General features: G+C 33.5%; 1 protein-coding gene across 2 annotated transcripts in view; it reads left to right on the top strand.

Moving 5' to 3' along the window:
• The first annotated feature begins 1,190 nt into the window (after nucleotides 1-1,190).
• POT1 (protection of telomeres 1) overlaps nucleotides 1,191-11,907 on the top strand; it is a 48,740-nt gene continuing 38,023 nt past the window's right edge. Inside the window, exons 1-6 of one of the 2 annotated variants that reach the window (XM_012720703.1) lie at nucleotides 1,191-1,232; nucleotides 2,007-2,192; nucleotides 4,675-4,744; nucleotides 6,719-6,810; nucleotides 11,072-11,185; nucleotides 11,643-11,690. In XM_012720703.1, the coding sequence (XP_012576157.1) occupies nucleotides 2,070-2,192; nucleotides 4,675-4,744; nucleotides 6,719-6,810; nucleotides 11,072-11,185; nucleotides 11,643-11,690 (447 nt within the window). In that variant the 5' untranslated portion in view covers nucleotides 1,191-1,232; nucleotides 2,007-2,069. Of the gene's footprint in view, nucleotides 1,233-1,474; nucleotides 1,499-2,006; nucleotides 2,193-4,674; nucleotides 4,745-6,718; nucleotides 6,811-11,071; nucleotides 11,186-11,642; nucleotides 11,691-11,907 lie in introns of those variants that run through there. The other variant, XM_012720704.1, reaches the window with a different exon arrangement.

The raw sequence follows: 11,907 nt of genomic DNA, 5'->3' as shown, positions 1-11,907 counted from the left end.
TCTATCCTTGAAGAAAGTCCATTCCTTAACTCAATATATTTTGCCCCATTGACTCTGTAATGCTTATTTCTATGTATCTACCCTGTAAATGTTAGATGAAAACATCAAAGCAGAAAAAGGATGTTTTCAAGTGGAGGAAAGGGCAACTTTAAAAGAGGAATACCTGGTAGCAAAATCAAAATGTGCTTCAAAAAGAGTAAGGACTAAAATGTGACTTTTTGACTTAGCGACAAAATGATAGTGGTGTTGGCAAAGGCAGTTTCAGTACAATGGGGCAAAGATTGACAGGAAGGAGTGGAAGTCAAAGGTTAGAAAAGAGATTGGTTCATTTAACAAACTTTTAAACTTTACAACATACCATTCCCTCTGCAGACTACATGCATGTGACAGTAAACAATTTTCTCTGCCCTTAGTAAACTTAAGCAGAGGATGAATGAATATACTTAAGTGTCAATGTAAAGAGAAGTTGAAAACAGGTTTCAGGAAGATACGTAATTGATGGAGGTGAAATGAAAGTGACCAAGTTCCAAACCCAACATAAATGGTTTTATAGATCTGACCTGGAAAAGAGAGAGCATCTGAACCTTAAGTAGCTTTGTTTCGCTCTATGTTTTCACTGCTCTTTATACATTGCATGGAATACAGGTAGAGTAAAGGGAAGATAGGTTTACATCAAATGCTTCCTGTTGAAGTTATTTTAAAACGCTATTTTTGCCCTGTAGCTATAACCCTATTAAACAATGTAAATGAAAAGGTTACAAATTGAATCTTAATGGGGGTAACGATACTTACTGGTGAAATTATTTCTTTGCAAAAACTACATTTGGGAGGGTGCTTCTGGGGGAGAGAACTGGAAGTTGAAAGAGGCGCCTAAGTTTCCAGTGTACCGAAGGAAATCTTACACCCCTCTTTGATTTTAGAAAGGTTTTTCATAGCTTACAGGAGTCAAAAGTCCAGCAGCAAACCGCGCCCCAGCGTCTCGCCAAATCAGCACCGTGGGGCGGGGCCACAAGGAGGCGAGAAAACCGGGTGAGCGTTCTAGCCGGCTACCGGCTCCCCCTAGAGCCGAACTCTCGCAGCGGTTGCGAAATTTCTGGGGCCCTTTAGGCCTGGGAACCGGCAGTGTTAACACAATCATACAGTACGCATGCGTAGGAACTGGGCCGCCAGCGTACGTATGACGCCACGAGCGCGCCGTTCTAAACTCTTCCTTGTTTGTTTATAGTGCGCCGGTGAGTTAATTTCTTAATGTAGATTTGGAGTTTTGTCATCGGGACCAGTACCGGTATTATAATGAGGCTGATTCAGTTCAGATCAAAATTTGGCGTCGCTATTGCAGAGAAATTCTTCATAATTGTCTTTATTGTATTGTGAGTCAGCTGTTCAGCACCTTGTTTGGCATATGGTAACTGACCTGAGTTACTGCAGTTCCTGTTCTCAAGGTGCTTGCTGTACAGGTTTGGGGAAAGGCTACGCTCACACTTCACTGTTGACACTAGTGAGCATCTCTGTCAAGTGGTTTGAGAAAAAAAGTTTCAATTTAAAGCGCACATATTAACTATAGTTTTAGTAGTCTTTTCTTTCGATTGCATGGAGATTCGATTTTATTGCTAGGGATATACATCAAGTGTACATCAGTTTGGAACACGGTTTGCTTGCGAAATATTAAAACCCGAACTTTTAACATCCTTTCCTTTTTCAGTAGCTTGTACACTTTAAATTGCAGTGGTAGAGGCAGTCTTTTATTTTTGCGCAGTTTTTGCAGATCCTAATTTTCTTTTTATGGAATTTTCAAAGCAAACTAAATGGGGAAAGGTTAAGTTTCAGTGCCTTGGGAGAATGCTTACATTGATACTTCTAATGCATTTAGAGAGTAATCTACCGTGTCTTCCTTCATTCCCTGTGTTACTGACTTAAAAGTTGTTTACTAATTTAAAATTAAGTCAAAGATTCTTAAAACAAATTACTGATTTTTTAACAAAACACTTTTGTTTTCGTGTTTTCAGAAGCAACTTGTCAAGTTGTATAGGTGAATTCACTTTGGAAGAGCACTGTGAAGCAGGTCTGATATGCCACTTGAATTAATAAAAGAAGTCAATGGGGTGCCTGAAGTTGATCTTCTCAATAAATTACATAAAGTAGATTTTAGATCTCTACAGCCAGATTGTGACTATAGCAAGAAATATATCCAGGTAAGAATTTTTATAACTAGAACTTTTTCCTTTTTAAAGGAATGAGAACTTTAATATTATGCTGATTTATGAGAGTTTTAAGAATGGTTTTATCTGTGTCATAACATATGAGACTATTTTGATGTTATTGTTAATCATTCAACGGCTATTAAACCAGCATTAGTTGAGTTCTGTGATAATCTGGAATAAGTTTTGGAAGTATAGTGATGAGTTAATATGGCCCTGGATTGCAGGTAATTTCATGCTGGTCAGCTCTGAAAGGTTGGACCACCTAATCTCTAATTCAATCTCATGTGGTATTAGCATTATGATATGTGGACATTTAAAAGAGAACTTGTGGTTCTGAGAAGTGATTTCAGGAAAGTTGGGCTGTAATTTAAGGAGATTATACCTTCATTTAGGATAAAAGCATGTACATCTTGAGAAATTTGGATGTTATGCTAAAAATGATGGAAAATCCTTAACAGATTTTACACAGAATTGAGACATTCAAACTACTCTGCCTTCTTGGTGAAGAAAGTATTAGACAAGACAAGATTAGAAGAAGGATTTTTAGTTAAGAGGCATATGGTCATCTGAGAGTTGAGACTGTGGCAAAGGAAATGAGGGCAGTGAGAATGAAAAAATAGTATTAAAATAATAATAGCAAAAGATAACATTTATTGAGCTCTTTCCATGAATTAGGTAATAGTTTAAGTGCTTTATATAACTCATGTAATCATAAAAAAAAATAAGTACTTAGATAAGTACTTCTTAATTTTAAAGGAAAACTTAAAGTTGGCTTGAGATATGTAGCTAGTAAGTGTCACTGCTAGAATTAGAATCTAGATGATCTGCTTGAGAACTGACAGGATATAGAAGGGGAATTAACAGCTATCACTAGATAAAGAGAAACAAGAGGAGTTGAGGCCATGTTTCTAATTTCTGGCCAGCCTTGAGATGACTATAGGAGCCCACAATGAGGGAGAAAGATAGTGAGATTAATTTGGGTATTTTTCAGACATTTTTGGAGGTATCCAAGTGGTAATGTCCATTAAACAATTGGGTCTAGAATTCTAGTTTGGGTGAAAGAATGGAATGAGACAAAAAGAATAATTGTGTTGACGGAATAAGTGAAAGAATATGGCATGGACAGGAGACTGAAATGATCTGGAGAAGTAGGAAAAAAAAAACAGGAGGTTTTTGTGATTACTTGGAATAAATATTTACTTTCATAATAAAAGAAATATATTTGGTGGTAGAGGAATGAATAGGAAAGTTTGTAATTGCATGGAATGTGAGGTTAACGAAAACATTTGCTAACATTGGGTAGAATGTCTAAATATGTTATTTATTTATAATTCTGCAAATTCAATTTTTTGAAATTTATAGAGACTTAAATAAAGTCATCATGTAGGTTCCCTTCCTAATTGTATTTCATGTCTAATATTGTAGTTATTGTGTCTTGTTTTTAAAACTCATGTGATTAGGCATTTTTATAGTAATTTTAATGTAGATTTATTACATTTGCCAATCTGTTCAATATCATTCTTACCATCCTTTATGCATGTTACTTCTTGTACCTGCTGTGTACCATCTTCTTTCTACAGTAAATCTCTGAGTGGTAATTTAAATGATGGAGGGCCTCTAACAATTAAAAAAAAATCCAGCAAACAAAAAGTCCTTTTATTTGAAAATCTCTCCCATTATATGAGACTAGACCAATCATTACACTCTAAGCATTGAAGATATGACTTATTCTTTATGTATGATCTTGTTGCCTTTGAAATATCTGTTGCAATCTGAATGTTTTATTGTGTTGTTAACTTTCCCTCCCCTCCCACCACTTTCTTCCCTGGTAATGTTTTCACTCTTGGTTGTCTTTAAGAATTGTCTTACCGCCTTTGGTGTCTAGCACTTTCATTTGGATGTGATTGGGTAATTTTATTTTTATTTATACTGGTTGGAAATTATTTTGTTTCTGAGTTATAAGGATTTATTTCCCTCATTCTTGGAAAACCTTTTAAACATTAATTCAAATATTGCTCCTCTCCTGCATCTGTAACTCGTATTTACATCTGATTAAGCTGCATTTGTGACTGCTTTGTCCACACTGTATTTTTGAGATGATTGCTTTGTACTTTTTCCTCATTCTTTTATAAATTTTCATTTCTTTCTAGGCACAAATTTCATTGTTTTCATTAGTAGTGAACAATATTACAGGTTAAAAGAAGTTAGGACTGAGCTAGTTCACCTTTATCCGTAAGTCAACGAATTGGAAATTTAACTAATAAGGTGGTTTAAGAAATTAAATTATGAACCTAAAGTATTTTTAGAACTTCTGATTTTTCTCTAGAAAAGTCATTGTCATGTCTTTAAAATAGTGACAGTACTTGGAAGATAATCTTTTTTTTTTTAAAAAAACAGGTTTATTGATATCTACGTGTCATAAACTAATGACTTTTCTGTATTTTGGCTTTTAACTATTTTTCTCTCATTTCAGGGGAAACTTGCATTTATCTCTACTTTAACTTATGGAAACAGAACAGCTGTTTTGAAAATTGGACTACAAGGTATATAAAAAGACCACTTCTGCTTAAATTTTTGCCTCTAATCTAAAAATGGGTAACTTTATATGTCTACACATGTGTACATATATGTGTCACACACATGAGCATAAAAATAACTCTTCAGGGGTGATGAGAACACATAAAAAACTGTAATACAAAAAGCTGTAGAATAAAAAGCTAGTGTTACCTCTCTTTTCTCCTTGTCCCCATTGCTTCTAATTTGCCACTATTTTAACTTCATATTTTGATTCTTATTCACCTACTTCTAATTCCACTCAGGTGACCTAAACCGCTTAGCAAACTTAGTTTTTTAAAAAGTAAATTGCTGACATAGTACTGCATTATAATTTTCAGTTGTGCTTCATTATACATCAGCATCTCTATATCCTACATTAAATTCGTCACTAAAGGTTCAATCTTTCCTAAATACAGTTGATTTTTCCTTGACTTCCTTTCCTCTCTGGTTCTGTATCCTTTTGGTAAATACTAATTTGGCCAAATAATCTAAAAACTTATTTTTATTTTTTTTTAGTTCATTCATTTTTTTTTTTCTTTATGTATACACTGTGGGTGAAATCATATGGTGTTTATCTTTCCTAACTTATTTCACTAAGCATAAAACCTACATCCATCCACATTGTTGCAAATGGGAGAATTTCATCTTTCTGTATAGTTGTGTAGTATTCTGTTATGTATATATACCACTAATTTATTGAGTCATTTGTGAATGATTGTTTCCAACTTATGGCTATTGAAAATAATGGTGCAGTAAACTCTGTTTCCTTGCCTCTCCCTTCCTGTCAGCATTCTGTTCTGCAAATTCTAGTTTCTTCGGCCTCCTTAAATCTGAACTCTGGGTTTGCAGAGGGGCTTTTGGAAGTGTCCACATTGTCTGCAGCCTGAAAACTATCCAGAAAGTAAGCTAGGGCTTTTGCTGTGTTTTAATAATTAACAGGACCACTTTCTTTTATCTGTCTCTGAGCATTGTTATAAGACTGGAAAGTAAATCCATGGCGCTTTTAGCACCATGGAATATACCATGCATCATGGTTACACCAAATATGGCCAGGAATAGACTTTTGAAAACTTTGTATTTGAAGAACATGAGCGTGAAATTTGTGTATTTAATTGTTTTGAGGGGTAAGTTAGAGAGACAATAGGTAGCCATGTTTCATTGCTAGGTGCCAGTAGACCAGAGAGGGTTCTCCATCATATAAAGAAGACTGCAAATTTTGGAAAGCTCTTTCATGTACTTGACAGATGCATGAAAATCTGATATGAGAGCATTTTTCTGCAGTAGTTGAATGCTTGAAAGCAGATTATGGATGATACTTCTGACAGATGATATCATTATTATCATTTGGTCCTGCTGATATGACTTTTAGAGAATGAAAATTATAGAGATTCTCCCTACAGCCTAGAATACTCAAATGAGATTCCTTGTAGAGTGTCCGTTCTTTATTTCTGAAGTAACTTTTATTGCCACATTCACAGATAACCCAGTGTTTAACTACACACAGTGTGCTTTTTACTCTTGCATACATAGGTGCTGAGAAAGAAAAGCACACTTGTCTAAATTAAAATTTAGTGTACTGAAAACTGTAGATTACTATAAGTTCAGTAGTAATTTATTTGTGGGTGATAATACATTATAAAACCTGAATAATATGGACCTCATTAATTTTGATTACAAGCATGGAAAAATAATAAGTCATTTTTATGGTCATTACGTAATGTTAATGTGCTATTTACTAAAGTTTGTAGAATGTATTCTATTTGAAACTTGTTATAGTTTTGATTTTCACCTGCATGTTGGTTTTTGAATACATAAGTTACTAAAGTAAATTGTAAACACTTTGACTTTTCTTCATGAGCACACTTTGAAATAGCTTTTAGAATATAATTGTCATCTATTTTATTGTGTGAATTAAACTGCTATACTTATGTTTCTGTATATGTTTTTTTTTTCTTCTGTAGAACTGGAAAATTCAAATTCAGAAACCAGTACTATAAATATATTATTTTTTGGAAAATTAGCAAAGGATTGTTCAAAAGTTTTCTATAAAGGGGTAAGATGGTTTTAGATTATTTTTGAAATAGAATTATTGAACATGCTTACTAACATTATTTTAGAGATGTGTGATTACTAGCAGCTATGTTAAAAATTATACTTTAAAAAGCAATATCTCTGAAGTTGCAACAACCCTAAGAAGTCAGTAAAACCTTCTAAAATAAAATGGGACAGTTTTCCTCTCACTTCACTTTAATTTTTAATATTCAACAGACTGCCTTAAAATAGATACATTTTCCCTTTGCTGAATTAAAAAAAATTTAATTCTTGCTAACTAAAAAAATTATAAACTGTATCTCTGTATATAAGTATAAGGAATGCTTCTTCATATTAAAAGACCTGTAATTTCAAAATTACATGCTGGCCAAATCTTCAGTAAGATACGAGTGTGAATTCAAGAGTCTATTAAAACTAATAGACACCATGGGCCCTTCCTGATGGCGCAGTGGGCTAAAGCACTGCACTAGGAAGCTTAAGCCCCGGAGGAGATCCACATGGTGTGGCAGACTTCTGACCCTCCCGCAGCTCCCCTCAGCAGTGTACTTCGTCGATCTGCCTGTTCTGCTCCCCACTCTGTCCCTGGGGAATCCTCTCACCCTCTGCATCTCTGGCCTGTACCCCAGTTCTATATGAATAAATTTAAAAAAAAAATTAAAAAAAAAAACTAATAGACACCGTGACCAAGTAGAATCTACCCCAGATATGCAATTTCGTTCAGTATACGAAAAATCAACCATTATAAAATAAGTTCTATTAATAGAGCAAAGAAGAAAAAAATGACTATCTTAATTGATGCAAAAAAGGCATTTAATAAAATTCTATATCCTTTCATAATCAAAACATGCAGAAAACTAAGAACAGAGTAACCACTCTGCATAATAAAGAGCAATTATGAAAAACTGGGACTAATATACTTAATGGTGAAAGAATAAATGTTTTCCACCTAAGATTAGTTGTAAGAGGATGTTGCTTTCACCCTGCTGTTCAAGTTATGCTGGAAGTTGTACCCAGCACCCTTAGATCAGAAAAACAAGAGCTTTAGACTGTAAAAGAGGAAGTTAACTATCTCTCTTCTCATTCTAATTTATTTTCTTTTTAAGTTAATTCTTGATTTTTAAGGGATACTTCTTCATGTTAAAAGATCTCTACTATTTCCTTCATTTTCTCTGAGCCAGTACTATGGTAGAACTATTCCTGTTGACACAACTAAGCAGCATTTGGGCTTACTCTTTTTCATGTTAGTACAACTGAATAGTACAGACCCAAAAAGGAAATGACCCATTTGCTAATAGCTGAGTTACCTGAGTTAATTCAAAGTCCTCAGCTATAGCTTTTATGTTTTCACTCTGTAGCCTTCATGCACATATAGTAATAGAGTCTTACCACTTTTGTTGCATAATTAACCATGCTACAGTCCTCAGGCTATTTTCCTAATGCTTTTTTCAGTGGATTACAATAAATAACCACTGTGTGTATCAGAACATGGCACACTTAGCTATGTAATTCCTATCTTTGAATCCTTCAGTATGCTCTTCTAAAAAATTTAGAACTTAGAATAATACATATTAAATTTTGATTTTTACCTCAATCTTATGAGTATTTATACAAGCTATACTTATCTTTCTTATCCGCTGGGTCTTTGACTTACTTTAAAAGCTGTTAAGATTTATTAATGCATAGGAAATGAATGCTATGAACCTTTCATTCTTTTCACTCTGGTTTTGGTCTGCCTTTCAGTTTTTATCACTGTTAACTCACTTAGCAAATATTTGTTGCCCACTGATTATGAACAGAAGCCAATCACTTACATGAAGTACAGGTCGATAAGGTATTATACTTAGTCCCAAAGATCTTACAGTTTTCGGGGCATTAAAAGTTTATAAAGAACATACCTGGTAAAAAATAATAAAATGCTGCACAGGATTGTTGAAAAGAATTATTTTTTCTGGAACAGGGACAATATAAAATACAGCTCACAAGGCAGATGTACTTTGTGTATGTGTGTGTGTGTGTATGTGTGTGTATGAATGTTTGTGCTCATGCATGTATCTAGACCAGCTTTCAAACACAGGTAAGGTCAGATGCATATAAAACAGAAAACTTCTATTTATTACTAGTGAGGGCTCAGAATAAACAAAGGTAGGTATGTGGAAAATCTCTAGGCATGTAAGAGAACCTAATTTGTCTAGCACTGAGTGGAAGAATGTGGAGATAAACAGACTAGCTCAGTGGGAGGAGATTATCAAGGACAAACATATATATTTATATTCAGTATAAATTCATGTTGAGAAATATAGCAAGTTGTGTTATGTTCTTTTGCCTAAGTTTTTTGAGGGATTTTTCCATGTTATTGAATGTATGATAGAGGAGAAGCCGTAATTTTTTATGTAATTGTATTACTAGTGTTATAATAGATCTGAAAAGAATTTCTTATGTGTGCAAATGTCCACCTTTGAGTGATTTAATCAGCTAAAATATTTCTCCATCATGAAAAAAAAAACTCAGTATTCTAAAAAATTTAGATTATATAGGCAAGTAGAAGTAAATTTTTTGTCTGCACCCCTCCTCGCTGCATTTAATATACTTCTTTCTGTATATTATATGTAAGAATTTTCAGTAAAATAGAAGATATCATGCTTTTAAGAGAATTTAGAACTGATAAGCCAATAACTTCCCTACTTCCATTTTTCTTCTGTCTTATTTCAATTAAGCAACTCTAAATCTTTGACTCAAATCTTTTCATTTAAATCAGAATGTACTAATCTGAGATAAATTGAAAACACTGCATATTTATCAGTTTGTAAATGTAATTTACTCCAGAAGCAATCTTAATATTTTATTTTATAAATATTTAATATTTATTGTATTCCCCTCATAAAACTGCCTAAAACATAGTAGAACCAAAATATTCAGTAAGAATAATTTTTCCCAGTTTACTGTGGAAAGTATTGTTATTTAGACTAGGTAGAGTAAGTTGTTTGCAGTCTCACTTAAGTATAAAAAGGCAGAAACTTGCATAGCTTAAATATCTGAATAATACCAGAGAATTTAGAATAGCATGTAAAGTCTTTTGAATCAGAGATATTTGTTGGAGGGCCTACTTTGTTCCATACTCTGTACATCCAAAATGACTAGGGCATGACCCCTGTCTTAAAGTGCTCAGAGCCTGGCTAATGCATCAAAGTACAGTACCCTGGGGCTTGACACCAGACCCTTCTATGAGCAAAGCAAAAATCAGTATTGCAGAAGGCTTCTAGTTAGTAGAGATTAAGGTTATTGAAGGAAGGTACTTAAAGCCTAAGTTTTTTATGTCTTAAAATTTTGTTAAAAGTAGAGGAGTTAAGATTTTATGTGTGTGTGTGTGTGTGTGTGTGTGTGTCTGATTTTAAATATATATAAATGTATATGTTTCAGTGTTTAGAATATCAGATTAGGGAGCTTTAACTAAAGATTGAAGGCAGGAGAATGGATGTTTATTACTTTTATAAATGTAACCAAGAAGATCTATGTTGTTCTTAGTTTATAAATGGAAGTTTTTAAATTTATATTTCATACTCTACATTTATATGCACATTTGTTGTTAGTATTGTCACAATGTAGAGTTTTCACATTAATGGTATGTCTTTCTCAATGTAGTTTCAACTCTGGTTTCATTTAAATTCTTAATATTGTTAAATACTCTGTTAGTTCTTCATCTTCATTGTTTTTACAAGCTTACACATAAATTGAGGTAACATTGATTTTTAAAGTCCCACTAAATACATAAAATTTACGTAGTCTTTTCCTGCTCTATGAAGTGGAGTGTTAAATTCTTTAGAGAACCTGCACCTGGTAATCAGAATGCATCAAACAAATTTAGACATAAGTTTTTCATTTTATAGATCTGATTCTTGTTTTTAAATGATAATAAAAATAAGAACTAGGGCCCTCCCCCGTGGTGCAGTGGGTTAAAGCGCAGCACTGGGAGTCTAAAACCACTTCCGCCTGAGTTCGATCCCAGCCTGCCCCGTAGGTGCCCCACATGTCCCTGCAGACCTCTCCTGACCCACCCGCTGCTCCCCTCAGCAGTGGTACTTCCTAAGTTGGCCTGTTCTGCTCCCCACTTTGCCTCTGGTGAATCCTCTCTCTGTCCTTGCACCTCTGGCCTGTACCCCAGTTCTGTATGCATAATAAGTGAATCTTTAAAAGAAAAAAAAGAACTAGTATCACATCCAGAATTGTAGATATTTTGATGATTAAAAACTTTTTTTCCTGCATAGGATACTATTGCAGTAACTGGATTTATTGTTCTGTCAGCATCTTCATCTACAAGCAGAGATGGGAAAAGTTGTTTATTTTTGAAAGCATTTGAGGACTTAAAATCAACTGTGTATGTAAGTCCATAAATTTTAATCTAATCATAATTTTATCAAACTAAAGTGATGAAATATAAGCAGCATTTCTGTATACTTGCAGATAAGTTATTTCTTCTAATAAAATTATTTTAATCGCATATTTTAAGTTTAAAAGAGAAATGTTTTCCTTGGCTTTAACTTTGGAATGATTCCAGATGGAAAGGAAGATTTCTTAATGATAACCATTTAATATTGAAATTTTTAAAACTGCCAAAACTATAATCCTAAGATTGGGGTGGCTCAATGATACTAAAATTAGTAAAGGAGATTTTGGTTTACTTAGACAACTTTGACCATATCTGTCTTATTTGTAAACCTTAACATTAAGCCATTCTAGTGAATTTAAATTATACATAAGTTTATAGTTTCACCAAAATGAAAAGTTTGTAATCATAATGGAGTTTATTTGCATATAATCAACCATGTTTTTTTTCAGGTTTATGTTAAACCTGTAAGAGATTTTTCTACAGAATCAATGTCTTTGGTAAGTTGATATTCAGTTTAGTCTATATTGTGTATACATTCATATACATGATACCTACATATACATGCACATTTGATATACTTTATAGACTGATTTTAAAATAGTATAAATAAAGTGGGAAAATAGTCTCTACTCTTTTGATATGTTACATTTGAATTATATATTTAGCTAGTAACTGATACTATTTATTTTGTTGTCTGTAATACCTGCTGATATT

The sequence above is a fragment of the Condylura cristata genome, unplaced genomic scaffold, assembly GCF_000260355.1.
Source record: "Condylura cristata isolate star-nosed mole 26May11 unplaced genomic scaffold, ConCri1.0 scaffold00005, whole genome shotgun sequence".
NCBI lineage: Eukaryota > Metazoa > Chordata > Mammalia > Eulipotyphla > Talpidae > Condylura > Condylura cristata.
The sequence above is the reverse complement of the archived record's forward strand: the minus strand, read 5'-3'. Positions and strand labels throughout refer to the sequence as shown.